General features: G+C 42.6%; 1 protein-coding gene across 2 annotated transcripts in view; it reads left to right on the top strand.

Moving 5' to 3' along the window:
- The first annotated feature begins 4,059 nt into the window (after positions 1–4,059).
- PINX1 (PIN2 (TERF1) interacting telomerase inhibitor 1) overlaps positions 4,060–20,642 on the top strand; it is a 79,157-nt gene continuing 62,574 nt past the window's right edge. The window contains exons 1-5 of one of the 2 annotated variants that reach the window (XM_073017933.1): positions 4,060–4,227; positions 9,169–9,278; positions 10,737–10,829; positions 11,968–12,046; positions 17,483–17,575. In XM_073017933.1, coding sequence (XP_072874034.1) covers positions 4,209–4,227; positions 9,169–9,278; positions 10,737–10,829; positions 11,968–12,046; positions 17,483–17,575 — 394 coding nt within the window. In that variant the 5' untranslated portion in view covers positions 4,060–4,208. The remainder of the gene's footprint in view (positions 4,228–9,168; positions 9,279–10,736; positions 10,830–11,967; positions 12,047–17,482; positions 17,576–20,642) is intronic. The other variant, XM_007961657.3, reaches the window with a different exon arrangement.

The following is a 20,642-nucleotide window of genomic DNA, read 5'->3' on the forward strand; positions in this document are numbered from 1 at the left end:
AAATAAGCTGTCCCAAAAATTCAGATACTGAAATTTTTATAAAATAGTTTGGCAGGCAGGGGGCTAGGGAATGGGGAGTGCTGATAGGTTGGGTTGGAGATGAAATCATAGGTAGTCGAAGCTCTCCTCTTGCATGAGCCACTTCTTGGGTGGGGAGCCACAAGACCAGATGAGCCAGTTTACTGGCCTGGGTGGCTCCGGTGGATCCATCAGAATGCAGAATGTTTTGGTCTATTATAAAATACCAACCTTAGGTTTTATAATAGTAATGTTATCTATAGGAGCAAACAGGGACGTTAGTAGTCTTGTGGCCTCTGGCTGCATTACACTTGAGCCATGGTGGGGCTGTTTCAGGGAGGGGCTGTTAGCATCCATGTTTTAAAATTAAACTATAAACTAAATTCCTCCCAAAGTTAGTTCAGCCTACCTCCAGGAACGAACAAGGGCAGCTTGGAGATTAAAGGCAAGATGGAGTTTGTTAGGTCAGGTCTCTTTCATTGTCATAATCTTCTCACTGTTACAATTTTTGCAAAGGTGGTTTCAATTCAAAGGCAAAATTTGGTTTGTTGACTTAAAACCTTTACAGTTCTAATTTGCCAGTTACAGATAGAATGATTCCACTTTTTGAATACTTGACTTTTGTAAGTACTCACAGCTAGTATACAAATTGTAGATCATTTGAAATAGTCAAAGAGTATTAGGAATTTCTGCTTCCGGCCATGATGGAGTAAAGAAACTGGATTTACCCTTTCATCTTCACTACAAAGCTGGGAAAAATAGACAAAATAATGGTTTTGAGACATTGAGCAAAAGGCAGTGAAGAACTGCAATTCTAACAATTTGGTAATAAAGGAGGTGAGCCCTTTGATAGCCCTCATTTCTGGCCTGAAGAGTTTACAGGCTGCAGTACCGGGAGAAGGAACTCAGACAGAACCTGGAAGTCTCACTGAGCTAGGGGACAAACATCAAGAAATCTAGGATTCTTGGGGCCGAGTGTCAGAGAGAAGAGAACTATACCAAGGGAAACTCCAGATATTTGCAGAAGGGTCTCCTCAAGTCTTCAAATGAAGATTTAGAAGCACTTGCACTGGAGGAAACTAGTGGGAAAGAACCACCAGACAAGCAGGCAGAACAATCCCCAGAGCTCGTACAGAACCAAAAGCAATTTGTGTGTCCCTAGTGGAAATAATTTCTAAACACATGGAGCATCAAGCAGAATCTTTGATAGGGTGCTGCTTTAATAGTGGGACCAGATTATAACTAAACTTAAAGACTATTGTGGGCCCATCTAGCAAAGCTTACACAAAAGGCTTGCAAAGGCCACATTTTCCCCAAGGGGAATGTATCCCAGAACAAAATATTTAAAGGAATACAAAAGCCTTCAGCCCCCAATAAAGTAACACTCACAATGTCAGATGTAAAATAAAAAGGTTACTAGTGTGAAAGATGCAGGAAACTGTGACTCACTTCCAGAAGAAAAATGTACCAAAAAAAAAAGCATTAGGAAGATCAAACAATAACCCATAACCTTACCAACTAGAAATGGTTTTCAGTTAAGAATTAGAGTATTACCTTTTAGACTTTAATATGTATTTTTTAATTACTGATATTAAATGAACTATGAATGATCAAACCATTGGTACAACTTGGTGTCCTAGAGATTTTTTTCCTCTTTATGTATCTTAAGCACTTTCTTATGTGTATTTCGCTTTTCTGCTTGTAAGAACCAACACTCACTTGGCTTACCTTATGTAATGGGAAGTATATTAGAAGTATGAAAAGGAAATATGATTCTCAGCTAAATGAACCAAGGGAGGAAAAAAGACAAATAATTGGACCTCACAGGGAGTGAAGGACCAAGAGTGCAGCCAGGCTCTGAAGGCAAGTTCGCTGGGGCCCCAGGGCCTCTCCTGCGCCTCAGCAGAAGCTGTTAGTGAGTAAGTGTTCCCTCTGATGCCCTGCCTTTGGGAGACCTACCCCTCATTATCTCAGTCTTCTTCTCTTCATACATCTTCTGGCTTTTTCTGTTGTACAGAATGGCTTCTGGCCTGGATCACTCAAATCTGTCCTACATGCTGATTAGTGTTGCCTATTCTAGAATTTCATATAAATGGAATCATATACCATGTACTTCTTTCACTGAGCATCATGTTTTTGAATAATTCAGGGGCCCGCAAAAGTTTTCTTAAAGGATCAGACAGTAAATATATTAGGTTTTGGGGGGTGGCCAAACCTAGTCTCTCCCAACTACTTAGTTCTGCTGGTGTAGCCAGAAGATTTAAAATACAAACAAGATTCTGTAATTTTTTTAAAATCCCAAACTTAATAATATTCTTTTTCAGTAGATGATCTCCATTAATATTTCATAGCCATACAGAATGCTGGGGTTGAAACAAAATTTGGAAACCATCCTGCATTTACCAAAAGGCAGAGTCCCTCCTACTATATTCCTCTGTGGCATCTGAGCATTTCCAGGAGACACCTCATTGTAACACAAGATCCAATGATAACTCAACCATTTACCACCTGAACCATGGCAACAGGCCATAAATGTCTGTCTCAATCTTCCTGACCATCTTAGAGACAAAATCACCTTTCTGAAATAATACACCAACACAGGAGGTGCTTGAAATACACTGATTTCCCGACCAATTCAGTGTCCTTCATTCTATATATCTACCTTCCACTCTCTCTGGCATAATCAAATAGATCTGCTAATTATCCTGAGATTTTTGTGATCCTGCCTACCTGAGTCCAACGCCCTACTTTTTACCTTGTTCCCTATGTCACAATGTCACAGTTTCCCTGCCTTGGCTGGGAAGATTCCATTCACTTGCCTCCCCTCACCCCCCGAGTATTCACTGATAGCTATAAGCATCCTTTTGTGTTTCTTCTAACTTTTATGAAACTAGAGTTTACCTTTTTCGTACAGATTCCTAGTTAAAGGGAGAATTTCATTGTAAACAAGAATCTAGTCCTTCAATTGCTTTTCTTGGCGTCTGAGTTGTCTCTTTTTACCTTCCTTTTATGTAGGAAAGGCTTCTGTGTGCACTGTCACCTGAAGTTTACGGAGAGTCACTCATCCAAAAACATGTGTTTACCATACTTAAAAGTGTTATCGCTAGGATCTTATTAGAACTCCCCTGGAGACAGGGACACTTTAATTAAATGTTGCAAACATCTATGGAGCCTTACCATACTCACATTATTTTGCGAGGTGCTGGTACGAATACAGAAATGGATATGATAAAGGCAACGTTCCAGTGTGTGCACTGTGGTGGAGAAAATAAATAAAATCTTTGCCTTGTTGAAGGCATCCCATTATTTAAAGAGATAACATTTTCCCCAGAACTAGTTACCTGTTTAAGTTTGGGTCCCACACAAAAACCGATAAATAGATAGCAGATCTATCTTCTGGTATCTAATATCTATCTATCATATCCATCCATCCCTCCCTCCCTCCCTCCATCCCTCCATCCATCCATCGGGTCCCACACAAAAACCGATAGATAGCAGACCTATCTTCTGGTATCTAATATCTATCTATCTGGTATCTAATTATCTATCTATCCATCCATCCATCTATCCATCTATCATCCATCTGTTTATCTCAGAAAGCAGAGGTAGGGTATGAAGAAGAGATGGGACAATACAGTACAAAGTCCTCCCCTCCAGCCAAGTTTTTCAAACTCCTTGTCCATACAACATTGATGACCCTAACTTCAGCTCTTTACACATTTCTTTTCCCCGTGAGGCTGAGCTGCTTGAGGGCAGGTCACGTCTTTCCACTACCCTCCTTGCCGGCACCTACGGCTTCCTGATGGAGACCCTACAGGTAACCCACGTGAGCGCGTACTCCGCGGCAGACACGCCCAGGCGGGCTTTACTCACATCCAATCACTTAGTACGCACACTCCCTCCAGCCAATGAGCGAATACGTACTCCTTTCTCCACCTCCCGCCGGGCGGCCACCGCCCCCTCAGCCTCTGGTCGTCCCGTCACCGCCCCAGGTTGCCCCGCCCTGCTCCGCCCTCTCACCGCCGCGTGCTCGAGGAGCGAGTCGCGCGCCACTGACGTCACCAGCACGCGTCCCGTCTGCAGCAGCCTGCGAGGGAGTTACGCTGGTCCTGATTCTCCTGGAGTCTCCTGCCCGTCCAGTGGCCGCAGTCACCCAGGTCCAGAGGCCGCGGTATCACAGGCTCTCCGACATGTCTATGCTGGCTGAGCGTGAGTGTCAGAAGCAGAGGCCCGACCCGGGCGCGTCGGTGAAGATGCTGGGTGACCCGCACGGCAGTCCCGAGTGACTGGGAACGCGGGTTCCAGGCGCGCCTGGCGCATGGGGTCGGGGGACCGGGGAGCCGAGCCTGGCTCTGCTTGTCCTGCTCGCCGCAGAGCTCCCCGAAAGTTGGCCGCGGGTCTGCTAGTGAGAAAGACCTCGAGTGTCTCCCGGAGACGCCTTCCTCACAGTCACCCTGGGGCGCGCGCGAAGTGGGTCAGAACACCGGGTCCCGCGACTGGCCCCGCCGCCGCCCTTTGTGGGGACCCGGACTGGTTGCTTCACTGCCCCCGGACCTCAGCTTCCTCAGGTTAAAAAGAGAAGGTTGAGCAGAAGGATCACTTCAAACTGTAATCACATTGTCCAAGATGTCTTGGACCCAGAAAAAGAAAAGCAAAGGAGTTAGAAGTCTCAAATATGGGACGTCAGCCACTTAGCAGGGGAGTGCAGGGCTAATGCGTAATTCTAAATGAGATCGGCGTTTTTGATCTTGTTGGCCACAGCGCCCGGTCCTGCCTGTTTACCTTTGACATTTACCTTCACTTTGTGGGGCCGGTGAAACCCCTGTCTCTGGAGAGGCTGCTGAACTTCTGAATTGTGCCTGCAGCTAAGGTCGCTTGCCACCAGATGGCAGTCGTGCTTTGATCCTGAAAAGCGGGTCCTTCTTGTGAGTTGTATAGTGAGCAATGAACAGAAACAGCTTATTTAACAGATCAACCAGCCCAGCACAGCGATTTTGTGAAATAAATGCTGTTAGCACTCTTTTCTAAGAGGATGGAGGACTAGGAGCACAAAACAAAATGGGTCAGTCACCATCCCGGTTTTACAGGGGCAGAAATTGACGTTCAAAGGAAAATAATTTGCCCCTAGTCACTGAGCTAGAAAATGGCAAAATTGATCCAGTTATCTCTGTATCTTTATATTCTTGCCAGTAAGACCAGCAGAGACCCATAGAAATGAGTATGTTTTAGACTGAACCCGTGGGTTCTATTTTTTCACCAGTAAAAAATGAGGAGTCAGGGTTAGAGCCTAGATAGCTAAGATCTCTTCTGGTTTCCGTATTTGATGTTTGCTCAATTCAGCATGCACTTGGCGACTTTGGCCCTAATTCTGCTATTCATTTATGTCTGTTCCTTTGATCGGTGTTTGTGAGGCCACTAAAATCTTCTCTTACTATCTTTATCTCCAGGTGGCCTTAAATCAATGAGATGGTGAACATGCACATAGTTGGAAAAATCTGAAGTATAGAGGTGTAAAAATGCTATTTGTAGACATCCGTAATTCAGATTGCATGATTTCAAGAGAGTGTTTTCAGTTCTCCTTTCCCAACGTTATTCCAAATTGTCAAATCCTTGTCATTATAATATGTAACATTTTGTGGTTTTTTTTTTTTTTTTTTCCATAATTTGCCAAAGGGGTATAGCATCTTCTGTAATTAGATATTTAGGATTGGTGTTGTTAAGAAGAAAACCCTTAGACAAATTAAACAGTTTGATTGAGCAAAGAATGATTCAAGAACTAGGCAACCTTCAGAACTAAACAGGTTATAAGAACTCCAAGCCTATGCTGTCAGGCGGTATTTATGGACAGTAAACGGAAGTGACAGTTTGGTTAGGGTTGCCGCTCTGATTTGCCTTATTTGAATCAGCTGGCTGCCTGTGATTGATGCTCAGCTGCTGTAAAGGATTGAGACTCAGTTTTATGTTACAAGAATATACTCTTACGAATAGGCTTTCGCTTGGCTTAAGTTCTAACGTAGGTTGTAGTTCCTCACGTAAGGACTCAAGTACGGAGGCCTCCTCAGGCCAAATTTAATTTAGTGTAACAATTCGCTCCTTCTGATCAACCTCTGAATTTTGAGAGATTGTTTAAAACTTCTGCTCCTGGCTCTTGGGACTCAACACGCCCTTTAGAGTAAATGGGATCCTAGCATAAGTCATGTGGCATTGAGCTGTTGTGTGGATGGTTTTTATTGGATTTGCCCAAAAGTATCCCGACAGATCCATTTACAGTTAGATCTCCACATAGGAGTAGCTGCTAAAGGATGGTTAAATACATCCCAAATAGTGATTCTGCAGATTCAGGGTATTCTACCTGAAGTCCAGCGCCATGCTGTAAACACTGCTATTCCAGATCGTGTCAAGGGTCCTCAAGATCATCCCGAGATTCAGTGATGTGCTGGGGGGATTCAGGCACAGGACTCAGCATGTAGTCGCACTCACTGCTAAGCTTATTACAGCAAAAGGATGCAGAACAGAGCCGGCAGAAGGAAAAGATGCATGGGACAAAGTCCAGAGTAAGGCAGGCATCAAGCTTCCAGAGCCCTGCCCCAGGGAGTCACACATGACACGCTTAATTCCTCCAGTAGTGAGTTCGGACAGCAAATGTGGAATGTTGCCCACCAGGGAAGCTAGTGAGAGACTCAGTGCCAGGGATTTCCTGGGGGCTGGTCACATAGACACCCTCTACCTGGCAGGCACCAAAATTCCAGGCTCCTAGAAGGAAAGCAGGCATTCAGCATAAACCATATCATTTGTGTAAACAGGAACAATGAGCCACTCTTATCAGTTCTGCGAATGGTAGGAACCCTTGGGTTCCCTGTTATAAACAGGCCTTTCAAAGGATAGCAGTCAGGCCTGCTGTGTTAGTGAACAAAGCTGAGATCTGAGCACAGAACAGACTGTGGCATGAGAATTACAAAGGACATGTAAAAGGTGAGCCAATTGGAAGAGCTCAGAGGCAGTCTTTTCCTTACCATGATTTTCCACACCTGCAAACTTGCGTGGCATTAGAGCGGGGAAGTGTTCCAGGGAAGCAGGGTTCTGGTCAAGTAAGTCTGGGGAGCAGGCAGGCCTGCTCTGGCCTCCCCTAAGAGGATCTACACATTTGCATAGTAAAGTTTCCAGGAGATTCTTCAGTATTTTGTTTAACCCAGTGTTACTCATTTTCAATGGGAAACTGCCCCCCTTCCCTTTTAGTATCCTTGTTTGGAAACACTGGTGTGATCCCATTGATTGAAGCTAACTGCCATTTCCCCGGGGGAGAGGAACTGACCTCGAATAGCTAATCTCTCGTGTAGGCATTATCGTTTGTTTTATATAAGTATGTAACATGAAGCGTGTGCAGTTCTTATTGCAGAGTGTGAGCTTATTCTCAAAACTGTCTCCTTCATACAAACCCTAGTCAAAGAACCCTGGCAAGCACTGCATAGACACATGAACTGTGACACCCTGATGCCAGCTTGCATGTAGAATACTGGCTAACAGGCTTCTCTCTGGTGTGCTGTTCCTTAGCAGAGGCAGTGTTATGCTGAGTATTTGCCAAGATAAGTGAAGTGGTAACTTAGATGGAACATTTTTGGGTCACCTTTTTTTTTCTGCAAAACACTACAAATTCGAGCCCAGCTTGTTTTGCTTTGTTAAGTGGCCTTTTTTTCTGCCTGTGTATTTGTAAAGGGTTTCCTATTTTTGCTGGAGGGTGCATAGTTATGGGCCTCTATTGATTTTATGTGTGGCACAGTGAGCCCCTTTGCCAGGGGGTCGTGTTATTTTTTAATTATGTGATGAGATGGCCAAGGTAGGAGGGGTTGTGTTGATGGTGAGACAATGTGCTTACATTGATGTGGCAGATAAATGGTAATGACACCTCCAAATTTCTCATTTGGCCACAGTCTACTTTTGGGTTTCATATTCTTGTTCTTTGAACCTTTGGAGTTCTTTATTTTTGCCATAATTTTCCTTAAAACTACAGTGATAAACTTGAGTTCATAATGATCAGTAGTTTATATGCATTAAAAAAAGTTGCTTTGATGAGATTCAAAGCAATTCCCTTAATTCAGTTATACTCCTTCCTTCCTTTTTTCTTCTCTCTTCTTTCCTCCTTTCTTCCCTCTTTCCATTCTTCATTTTTATTCATTTATTCTATTCACATATTTATTGAGTGCCTGCTGTGGGCACAGTGATTTTTTTATTTCTTGCAATGAAGCCTCAGAAAAAAGACATGAATATGAGCCCTAACGACATGATGGTCTAATGGGAAACCTGAAAGGTGGATGTAAATAGCTCTAATACAGTAGATGTTAAGAAACAGGTAAGTTATTCTAGAAGTTCAAAGGGGAGTCAGAGGGCTTCAGGGCATCTCTGTAAGAGGGATGGAATTGTTATTTTCTGTAGGTCACATGTGTGGAGGGTACAGTTGACTCTCCCCAAGAGTGTAATGACTATTCTATGTTGTGGATTAAGAATATAAGCTTTGAAGTCAGTAGGACCAAGGTTGGTTTAAAGGGTCTGGGTTTTGCTTGGGGAAGTTGGGCAAATTTCTTTCTCTAAGCCTCAGATTTTCATATCTGCCAGTGACGATGGTACTATCCACCCTCGTTGGGTTACTGTGAATCTTTATTATGTACAGCGTTTGGAGCAAGTCTCAGGTTGAACAATTGGCATTTATTATTTTAAATGCATCCTTGGTATTGCATATTATTTTGTATGTAGTAACGCATGGCAGTGGAAGCTGTAACTGCTGCCACTACCACTGCTGATGGTGATGAGGACGCTGGTGTCCACAGGGGCTTTCAGTTGTACTGATGGTGGAGTATGGAAGGCACAGCTCCAGTGTATTGAGTACTTGCTTTGCCACATTATGAGGGAATATTTCAGTTTTAATCTTAAGAGGTCAACTTATATGTCTAGAATGTACATTTATTAGGGAAACCAGGATAAATGATCCAGTCTGTTAACTTTCTATTGAGGGTTGAATTAGTTTCTGTGTTGTAATGTATGTCATATCTTACAAACATACATAAAATACACAAAGTTATGCATGTGTATGTTTGTGTGGTATTTTCCAGGTCTGAAAGGTAGTGCATTGCTGATGAGATGCTTTTTCATTTCTAGGTCGGCGGAAGCAGAAGTGGGCTGTGGATCCTCAGAACACTGCCTGGAGTAATGATGATTCCAAGTTTGGCCAGAGGATGCTAGAGAAGATGGGGTGGTCTAAAGGAAAGGTATTTTGGAGAAAAGCAGAAAAAATCTGAGCTATGAAAAGAGATTAGAAATTAGGGGAAAACTTCCTTCTTAGGAGACTGGAAGAAACATACGCTTTGGATCAGTAAGTGATTTTGATCCAAAATCAAAAATTGTTGTGACCTTATGATGGTAAGTTAGGATTGAACATAAGTGTCAACTGTCTATCATTTAAGCTGCCATGGTTAGCATCTTTTGTAGATTGTGCAACTAGGGCTACACGCTTTTTTCCCTTTTCATTTGTTCGTGACTCCAGTAGAGCTTCTGCTGATATCTCTACACTTAAATGGTTCTCGTTGAGGTTGTTAGTGATCTTTAAGTGCCAATCCAGTGGGGCCTTGTTTTGTTCTCATATTATTTCACTCCTCAGTGGTGCTGGATGTAATTGACTACTCTCCTTGAAATACTTCTGTCTTGGCCTCCACGGTACTATTGTCTCTTCTGTTCTTCCTTTTAACCTCACTTGCCACTCCTAAATTGATTGCTGTCTGTTCTTTCTGTAGACTTTTGATTATTAGAGCTCCTTGAGGCTCAACCTCAGGCCCTTTTTTGCACTCTGCTCCAGTGTTCTCATTCATTCCCTTGCAACACTTTGGATTAGCTAAAGTCTGGGAACTGTCATTTTTCTGTATCTAGTCCAGTTCTGTCCTCTGAGCTCTAGATTTGTAAATTCAATAGCCTACTTGATATTTCCACTTGAGTAAGCATCTCAAGGGTATCATTTCTATTATAAAACTCTTGATTCCCCCAAATATATTTTTCCCAAGTTTTCCCCATTTTTCATACGTGGTACCATCTGCCACTTACACAAGCCAGAAACCTGAGAGTCATGCTTGGTTCCTCCACCCTCTCACCTCCTGCACCCCCAGTCATCATTCTTCTCCATGCAGGGCGGTGCTCTGCTTCAGCCACTGTCATCAGTTGCACTCATTGACTCGTTAGACTCTCAACTGCCTCCCTTCCTCCCTCCTTTTTCTCTTCTGGCCCATTTGCTATACAGCAGCCAGAATGATCTTTTAAAATATGGAAATTAGATCATGTCATTCTTAAAAGACCAGTGGTTTTCCATTGTGTTTAAAATAAAATCCAAATTCCTCCCATAGGTTATGTGAGATCTAGCCCCTCCGTCATCCTATTTCCTTCATTCCTTCATTTGCGGAAGCCACCCGGGTGCCTGTGAGGTTTCCCAGTACACTGAGTTTTTCCCATCCAGGGTCTTTGCACTTGATCTTCCCTTACCTGGAAAATCTTACAGATGAGTGCTGATTGATACAGAGGACTTAGAGTCCTGCCCCGTGTTGTTTTGTGAAAGTATTTAATGGAGAGAATCATCCACTCAGAACACCTGCCATGGGCATCTGTGAGTTTTGTAGCAGTGCTCTGCTTCTGAGTATCAGTGAGAGGCATGTTCTAACTCTCTTTGTGTTTAATCTCCACAGGGTTTAGGGGCTCAGGAGCAAGGAGCTACAGATCATATTAAAGTTCAAGTGAAAAATAACCACCTGGGACTCGGAGCTACCATCAATAATGAAGTGAGCAGCAGTGTGCCTCCTGGGTGTCTTTGCATAATTGACTTTAGTCTTGTAAATGTAAAAATTTTAGTCCTGTCAGTTGATTGATTCATCTGTTTCTGACTGTTGGTGCAGCATTTCATTTTATTCACATTTCCTCTTGAACACTGACACTTTGAATGCGTGGCACTGTAATTCGAAGTCCGTGGCCTACCGTGCTTTTCATTTTTAGTATCATTGTTCCCTTTTGCAAAGTATCTAAACTGGAAGTTTTCTTCCTCAGTTTTTGCAGCCAACAGAATCTGGTAGGAAATCTGGAGAATTACTTTAGGTAAATTGAATTACTTTGGTTAGTTCAGTATCTCTGAGTAGTGGATTGGCGGAGCTAAAATTTTTAGCCACTAAAGAAAGAGTTTATATAAGGTTGATTTCAAATGTAGTTGTTGAGGGATAGATGACACAGATATACTTATTTTCTTAGAAGAAGCATTGCCCAGTAAACCTATTCCATACTGCTTTACCTTAAGTATTCTTAAAAATGCATAAGAATGTGAGTAAGGCAGCTGCCCACATTGAAACCCTGCTTCCCACCGGGTTGGGAGATCTTCATTCTCTCATAAAATAATGAACTTATTAGGTAACCACCTCACAAATGAATGCTCATTGATTCAGGGGACTTGAGGTCCTTCCTCCTCCCCTTCCTCAGAGTTTTGTAAAATTGGAGTTGATGCAAGTAATTAGAATATTTTAATTTCTACTGAGCAAAGAAGAACATTTCTGTGTCTGTCATGGTTCTTGTCCTTTGAACTATGGAATTTCCCCTAGTGAGAAAAAAACAGTAATTTTATTGTGTTTTACTTTAACATTTAGCACACACATTGCCTGTTGATTCTTTACTATAGATTGACTTGATTGATAGTCATTCACTTTTGAAATCAGGCCTTAAGCTTCCAGGAAGCCCCTTTTTAATATTGACCTTGATAAAGAGCATTTTAACTTTATATTGTTTCTTGAATCCACTTAAATTTATCAAATAATATTTTGGTATAACATTTAAAATTTCTTAACCACTGGATTTCCTTGATTCCAAAATATATCATCTCAGTCAGTGTAGGTAAACTACAGGCTTACCTCTCATTCATTTCTTTGATATTTTCAGGACAACTGGATTGCCCATCAGGATGATTTTAACCAGCTTCTGGCTGAACTGAACACTTGCCATGGGCAGGAAACCGCAGGTAGGGAAATTGGATGACATAAGCTGTCAGTGAAAATATGTTTATCTACTTTTTGTTTTTTGCTTTTGTTATTTTTAATTGACACATAATTCTACATATATATTGAGTACAGTGTGATATGTCAATACCTGTGCACAGTTTGTAATGTACACATGTGTTGTGTTCATCAGCACAATTAGCATACACATCACCTCAGACATTTTTTATTTCTTTGTGTTGGGAACATTTGAAATCTATTCTTCTAGCTATTTGAAAATACACAATAAAATATTATTTACTATAGTCACCCTACAGTGCTATAGAACACTAGAGCCTTTTCCTCTTATCTAGTGGGACTTTTATATCCATTAACCAATCTTTAGCTATTCCCACCTAGCTATTCTCCTTACCTAGCTCTAATAACCACTATTCTGCTATCTACTTTTATGAGCTCAACTCTTTTAGCTTTTCCATATGAATGAGAATGTGCGATATTTATCTGTGCCTGGCTTATTTCACTTGATGTCCTCCAAGCTCACCCATGTTGCCTCAAATGGAAAACGCTCATTCTTTCGTAAGGGTAAATAGTATTCCATGGTGTGTATGCACCACATGTTGTTTCCTCGTTCATGTGTTGGTGGACACTTATTTTTATTCCATATCTTGGCTGTTGTGAATAGTGCTACACTGAACGTGGGTTTGCCGGCACCTCTGCAACATGCTGATTTCCTTTCCTTTGGGTAATGCCGGGAGTGGATTGTTGGATCATATAGTAGTTCTGTTTTTAACTTTTTGAGGAGCTGCCATACTGTTTTCTATAGTGACTACATCAATAGTGCATAAGATTTCCAATTTCTCCATATCCTTGCCAATACTTATCTTTCATATTTTCGATAGTAGCCATCCTAATGGGTGTGAGATGATGTCTCGCTGTGAGTTGGATTTCCATTTCCCTAATGACCGATATTAAGCATCTTTTCATCTGCTTATTGGCCATTTTTATATCTTCTTTGAAGAAATGTCTATTTAAATACTTTGCCCATTTTTTAATTGGATTTTGTTGTTGTAATCTGCAAGCATTTTTATAAACATTCTAGTTTATAAACAATCTATTCCTTGTGTATCATGTGTGAATAATCAAAAGATATGTGATAGATGGAAAGAGAATTTTGTAGAGTGAAATAATGAATTAGACTTGAGTTCAGCAAATATTTATTGAACTGTGTGCTGGGTACCAGTTTAGGTGTTAGGATCTGCAGAGGTGTCAGGCACAGTCCTGCTTGGATGTACCTAGCAGAATATGCTGGTAATTACCTGGTAAAATCACAGCACACATCTAACCATAGGAAGGTTTATTGCAGTGCTGTGTATGGAAGTGAGCCCAAAAGCATGAAGGGAAAGGTGCTTTGTTGGTACTTTTTCTAACCAGATTGGACTTTTTGTTGGAATGTATAATTGGACAGTTTTCTTTATCCATAGGATCATGATTTTAAAATATCCTAACAGTTCTGTGTGTGGTTCTAATATGAAGGACAATAATTTATTAGCAGAAGAAAAAGATAAGGAAAATGTTTTCTGAAAATACTGAGTGACTCATATTAGGAAATGCAGGATCTATGAAGTAGTAAAGTTCAAGGACACTATTCCTTACTAATTATACAGAGAAAACATCTTGATATTTATGATCACACTTGAACTCAGTAGAAATACAGATAAGAATGTAAGCTTGACTGGGCACGGTGTAATCCCAGCACTTTGGGAGGCTGAGGCAGGCCACCTGAGATCGGGAGTTCGAGACCAGCCTGACCAACATGGAGAAACCCTGTCTCTACTAAAAATGCAAAATTAGCTGGGCGTGGTGGTGTGTGCCTGTAATCCCAGCTGCTTGGAGGCTGAGGCAGGAGAATTGCTTGAACCTGGGAGGCAGAGTTTGCGGTGAGGTGAGATCGCACCATTGCACTCCAGCCTGGGCAACAAGAGTGAAACTCCATCAAAAAAAAAAAAAAAAAAAAAAGTAAGAATGTAAGCATGACCGTATAAGACTTGGAGATTAAATAGGATGTAGTGGTTTAGAGACAAACACCAGAGTCAGACTGCCTGGATTTTAATCCTGGTCTGACTCTTCATTTGCACGACCTTGGGTAAATTGCTGAACATGGCTATACTTCGAGTTCCGTTTTGGTCAAATGGAAGCAGTAGTATCATCCTTGGAAGGTTGTTGTGAGGACTAAATGCGTTATAACATCTGAGAAAAGCAAGTAGAGATACTCAGCACCGTAAGCCTCCTGATAGTGTGACTGGCAAGTCTAGAGCTATAAACCACGATTAAGGCTAGGAAATTTACTTTACTCTGAAGGATTTCGATAAGGAATCTAGGGTTTTATTTTCTCTCTCTCTCTCTTTTTTTTTTTTTTTTTTTTTTTTGAGATGGAGTCTCGCTTTGTGGCCCAGGCTGGAGTGCAGTGGCGCAATCTTGGCTCACTGCAACCTCCGCCTCCCAGGTTAAGGCGATTCTCCTGCCTCAGCCTCCTGAGTAGCTGGGATTACAGGCACATGCCACCACTCCTGGCTAATTTTTGTATTTTTAGTAGAGACTAGGGTTTCACCATGTTGGTCAGGCTGGTCTCAAACTCCTGACCTCGTGATCCACCCACCTCGGCCTCTCAAGGTGCTGGGATTATAGGTGTGAGCCACTGTACCTGCCCTCATGATTAGTAGATTACAGTTAGTAAAATTAGCAGATCTGTTATAAATTTTAATGAATGCTTATTAAACACATCTCTTTAGCAGTGTACCTCCTGACGAGCTGGGTTGGCGTAGGGGTGTGGGGGCTAGGTCAGCTGCTTTGATTGTTGCTTTGACACCAGTATTTTCGCTTGTCCCTCACTGATCCCAGTAAGAGGAAAGTTGTGCCTTTCCTTTGTAAAGTGGGAGGGGGCACCTGGGAAAGGACAGCGAGATTGACGCGTAACTCAGACTCTGAGCAGTTTCAGGCACAAGTGCACGTGAACAAATAGATGGAAAGTGATTCCTCAAGGCCTGGTGGTGCTCACGCATCCTTCTTGATACCTGCATACTGAGAAGGTAGAGACGCTCCCCAGGTCATTCTTCTGTCCTCTCAAGGCTGAGAGCTACTCTGTGAGGGCACAGTGCGGTGGTTCAGGATGTGGCCTCGCAGTCATGTCTTTCTGGGCATCGGTCCCATCACGGTGGTTTCCTGGGTGTGCGTTATCAGTGTCGTCCTCTGTGGTGAGTTCAGGCATCACAGCAGCTCTCTTATGGAGTGGCTGTGGGAAGGAAATCCAAGAATTCTTGGAAAGCCTCCAGTCCAGCGCCTAGTCCCTCATACACTTGCAGTTGGTAGGAGCCACTTTAAGCTGATAACTTCCTCTGTGATCTGTGATTGGAACATCAGCATTGAAAATGTTATGTGCCATATGAAGTGCAAAAGAGAAGAATTTACTAGTAGGATGTCTTTGCAAAAAAATCCAAGGTGTCCCTGGGAAGTGGCTGCAGAAGAGAATGTTTCAGCTTGTGGAAATAATGAACCCGTGCTGGGCTTTGCCTCAAGTGTGGAACATCTGCCTTCACGTTCTTCCGAGCCTGCTGTATAGTTCCCATTTCACCTTTGAAATAGTCACTCCTGGGAGGGACTTCAGTGCAGTCACATGCTATCAAATGGACGCGTGCTTGTTTCGCTCCAGTATTAGGGTGAGAGTTTCTTTTTTTCCAGCTTCTCTTATATCCTCTGAAGATGGTTGGTTGGTTGGATTTTTTTTCTTTTCTTTTTTTTTTTGAGACGGAGTCTTGCTGTGTCACCCAGGCTATAGTGTAGTGGCGCGATCTCGGCTCACTGCAACCTCTGCCTCCTGGGTTCATGCCATTCTCCTGCCTCAGCCTCCTGAGTAGCTGGGACTATGGGCACCCGCCACCATATCCAGCTAATTTTTTTGTATTTTCAGTAGAGACAGGGTTTCACTGTGTTAGCCAGGATGGTCTCGATCTCCTGACCTCATGATCCGCCCGCCTCAGCCTCCCAAAGTGCTGGGATTACAGGCGTGAGCCACCGCGCCCGGCCACTTTTTTTCCAGTTTCTCTAACCTCATAGTTGAATGTTCTTAAAACTATAGGAAAATTTAGTCTCTCTTCTACCTGTGATCTGTTTCTGTGGCACTCTTCTATCTGAACTTGACAAGCAGATACAGGTGAGAGAATGCAGGTGGCTAGCTAATTTATAATTGACTCTAACCCCAGATGAACCTGCTCTGGTATTTCAGGCAAGGGACTACTTTTTGGCTCACATTTTCCCTTCTGTCAAAGGAGTTCCCACTCGGATGTCTTCCTCAGTGGTGTGTTCCTGCTCCTTTTGCCTTGCCAGTGGTCCTCCCCGAAACCCTGAGGAGGTGGCTCAGAGCCAGTGCTGCTCCGTCACATGTCACCTAATCGTCATCTCTGATCTGTATTTAGATGATCATTTAACCTGTTTTACCTCTATTCACTTTTTAAAATAACTTCCTATTTTGAAATAATTAGAGGCTTGTAGGAATTCGCAAAATGATGCAAAGAGTCCTGAACGTCTTTCCCCTGTTCTCTCAGGGTGGAGAGACATCATATTGCTGTGGCTTTTCGAAACCAGGAAGTTGACACTTGGTGTTACTGTTAACTGCACCACAAACCTTATCCAGTTTTCATCATTTTTGTGGCCTCCATTCATTTGTACATGGGTGTATGGTTCTGTGCAATTTTATCACAAGTGTAGATTCAGGCTGCACCCACGACGGTGAAGATACAGGATTGGCCTCCACGGCACAGCAACCTCATGCTTCATCTTTGTATTTGTACTCACTGTACCTTTATCCTTGTCCCCGAGAAACCATTCATCTGTCCTCTCTCTCTATAGTTTTGTCATGTTGAGAATGTTCTGTAGATGGAGTCATATGATGTGTTTTTCTAGATGGACCTCTTTGACTAAGCACAGCACCCTGGAGTTCGTCCTGGCTGTTGCAGTGGCAGCGGCCGCCCCTCTTACTGTGGAGTGGTATTCCACTGCAAGGATGGCCCAGGGGTTGCTCGGCTGTTCATGCATATTCACACGTTGAAGGACTTGGGCGTGATTTTGGTATTTTGCTGATGAATAAGGCTAATATGAACATTTGTGTCTAGGTTTTTGTGTGAACACAAGTTTTCATTTCTTCCTCAAGGATTTTCTAAATTCTGGAGGGCAGCTTGGCCTGATCCATAGTATGCAAATTAAGGAAATATTTCTAATCATTTGACCCGTAGAAAGAAAACAGAGATCCAGCAGAAGGGTGCTATTGCAGAGCAAAGAAATGAAAGAGTTCAATCATAAATGATATGGTTCCTAAAATTTTCTTTAAAGACTATCCACTGTTAGGAGAATAAATGAGATTGGATTACAAAGACTTTAATGTATGTTTTTTTCATCTTTTTTTAAAGATTCCTCAGACAAGAAGGAAAAGAAATCTTTTAGCCTTGAGGAAAAGTCCAAAATCTCCAAAAACCGTGTTCACTATATGAAATTCACAAAAGGTAAGATTAAGCATTTCTTTACTTGTTGTTGAAATCTGTGTGTTTGTCTTGAGTTGCTTGAAGCATTTTAGCTCTTGGCCAACAGTGACTTCATGCTTTATGGAGAGCCCGACTGAATTGCTCTGAAACAGTGCTGGAGTCTTCGCATTGACTGTGGTGTGCTTGAGGGTCTTGTTAGAATTCAGATCTGGGAAATCTGAGATGGGATCCAGGTTAGGCTTTAGACTGGGAACGAGTCCTGTGGCTGAGCTAAAAAATGGAATCAGCTTATATTTAGAGGAGAAAGGGACTTTATGTAGCTAGGTCAGAAAATAATTTTTATTTCCTGCCCAACATTTTTAGCTGCATTGTGTTTTTTCACAGCTGAGTGTTGGTGTTAAATAGCTCTTAATATGCCAAGTGAGAGAATTATGCTCTATGTTGAGACCTCCAGTGTGATAAAACACACTCCCTGGTTGACCCTTTATTCCACGTAATTTATCCATTTCACAGCGTAGGCATTCCATGGTCATTGCCGAGTTGGGTAGAAAGCCGTTTGAGAACTGGGTGAGAATCCCTATTCCTTCATCACCACCTCCCCAGCCCCTTCCCAGTGTGTGAAATCATTTGTGCATGCGGTTGTCCTCTTCAGCCACTAGGTGGCGGTCCTGCATTGGAAAGAAACAATTGAACTTAATCGCATCAACTCCCCAGTTGTTTGCCTGTAGAACAGTATCATGAATTAGAAACCTACTTATTACATAGTACACATAAGAAGCATGATGATGATGCTGATGCTTTCATATCTAGTCTCTACTGATGGTTCTTTCCTGGGAGGTTGGATGTGTTTTACCTCGATATGCCAGGAAAAGCACATCTCTTTGCTTTGGTCTTCTATGAATGTCGTGCATATCAGGGCATTGCTGGGAAGCTCTTAACTTGTAGAACCAGCCTGGATAGCAGTGGGAGCTGGAATTCCCACTACTTTGAAGTATTGATGATGTTTTTCATTTGGGGCCAGGAGCCCAAAAGTAAGGACTGGGTTTGGTTGAGGTGAGAGGCCGTGGCCGAGCTGAGTGGATCGGGGCTTGTGTGCAGGGAGAGGCTGAGCCTCCCTTTTCTCGTCAGCAGCCGTGGCTCTTCCGCTTCATCCCTTCTTTCTCTCACGCGGAACTTTCTTGGCTGTCACCTGTATCCCTTCTGACTGGGGTTCTTCTCCACCCCAGCCTGCTACGGATCAGAATATAGGCCTCGTTGGCCCTCAGTTCTTTTGAGGAGAGGGTAAATGCTCACTTCATACTCAATCCCTGAAATAGCACTTCTGTTTTCATTAGACTGTAGAAAAAAGCAAGATCACAGAAGGTACTGTTGCAGAGCAAATTAATAAAACTCAGTGAGCTGTAACTTTCGGATGGTGTGGCAGCATTTTACGCTTTCACTTTTACAGGTAGAATCTTCTGATTTCCCTTTGGTGCCAGACTGCATGCATGATTTCATCTGAAGCATTTGCTGAGGCTGGGATAAGCCTCTGTAATCTGCTTTAATCTAATGGATGCCGGGAGCATCTGCTTTCTATTTCTAGTTAAGCCACTCCTTTGCTGGGTGACCCTGTCAGACTGCTGGGTGACTTGTGCCTTTGTTTTCTGTCTTCCAGCGAGGGTTCTGTATCTATTAGCCTTGCCTGGGAAGAAGGGGGAGTCAGTATGCAGAACAGAAAGCGTCCCGGATCTATTGTCAGATTGCAGAGAGTAGCTGGAGTGGAGACAGGAAGGACATGCAGACTGGGCCTATGTAGGAGAGAGAGAAGGAAGCACAAGTCCAGGGAGTGAAGAAAAGAATGGTTTACCATCTAGCTTTTCAGTCCTCAGTGCAAGCTTATTTTAAAGTTTCCTCTAGGATGGACTATCTTAGATCACAGAAAATCTGACTCTGGCCATTACTCGCTTAGACAAGTCACCTACCCATTTCCCTTCAGACTCAGTTTCCTCTTTTGTAAAATGTGGATACATTTGTAAGTGACTATTAAGTTCTAAGGTAGGTTTTGTTTTATGATGTATAAGAAGTGACCCATTTATGGAACTTTTGCTTTTTCAGCATTATAGACCATAAAGATTTTAACCAGTGGGCATGCTCATAATGACAGTAACTCATTCACTTAGTTGATGAGGATGATTCATATTGTCACTCATGTATGGTCCAGGAAATCAAACAGGAAGATGGAAATTTTACATAGCTTGGTAAGAGCTACTGCCTAAATATTGACTTTATCATTATTTTTATTTTTATTTTGAGACAGGATCTCACTCTGTTGCCCAGGCTGGAGCACAGAGGCACAATCTCAGCTCACTGCAGACTTGACCTTCTGGGCTCAAGTGATCCTCCTGCCTTAGCCTCCCATAGTGCTGGGACTACAGGTGGGAGCCACTGCACCTGGCTGGTTATATCTTTTTAGTTCTGATATATAATTATTCCTTTCCCTGGTCCTGAGTTTATCATTCTAACTTGAGCTAATTTATTGTATAATTTTAAAAGTCGGTTTTATCCATGCTTATTTAAAAGCCCAACTCCAGCTTGGTTTGTGAGTTTTTTTTTTTAATTTAAAAGATGTCTGCAGATAGAGGCTATATCTGCAGAGGGGAAAATGTCAATCGATACAAAGCCATTTTTGAGGTTTTCTGACTGGATGTTGAGATGTTGGCAGGAGAGCAGTGCTTCCTCCCCTCAGTTATGCAGTCGTTCGATGAAAGTTGCGTAAACTGTAATTGTGCAGCTTTATCCTGGGAATCTTGCAGACTTCTTATTCCTATGAGAGTTTGGGCTATTTTATATGCTTCTTAAACAAGGAAACGACATGCCTAACGCGTGTTCAGGTGTTCAGGTGCTCAGCTTCCTGGTCGGGAAATACAGAATTAGTATTCACAGCGCAGACAGCCCCGCCCCTCAGTCGCACACTGGGGGTGAGGAGCATTCAGTTTCCTCTTCTGATTCTTTTGACATTTAAATAAATATCAAGTAGCACCTTGTAGGCTTTTTGAAAATTCTGACTCCTATTATTGGTTATTAGGGTCTGACCTGTGTCACCCACACT

This window comes from Chlorocebus sabaeus, chromosome 8 (genome assembly GCF_047675955.1).
Source record: "Chlorocebus sabaeus isolate Y175 chromosome 8, mChlSab1.0.hap1, whole genome shotgun sequence".
NCBI lineage: Eukaryota > Metazoa > Chordata > Mammalia > Primates > Cercopithecidae > Chlorocebus > Chlorocebus sabaeus.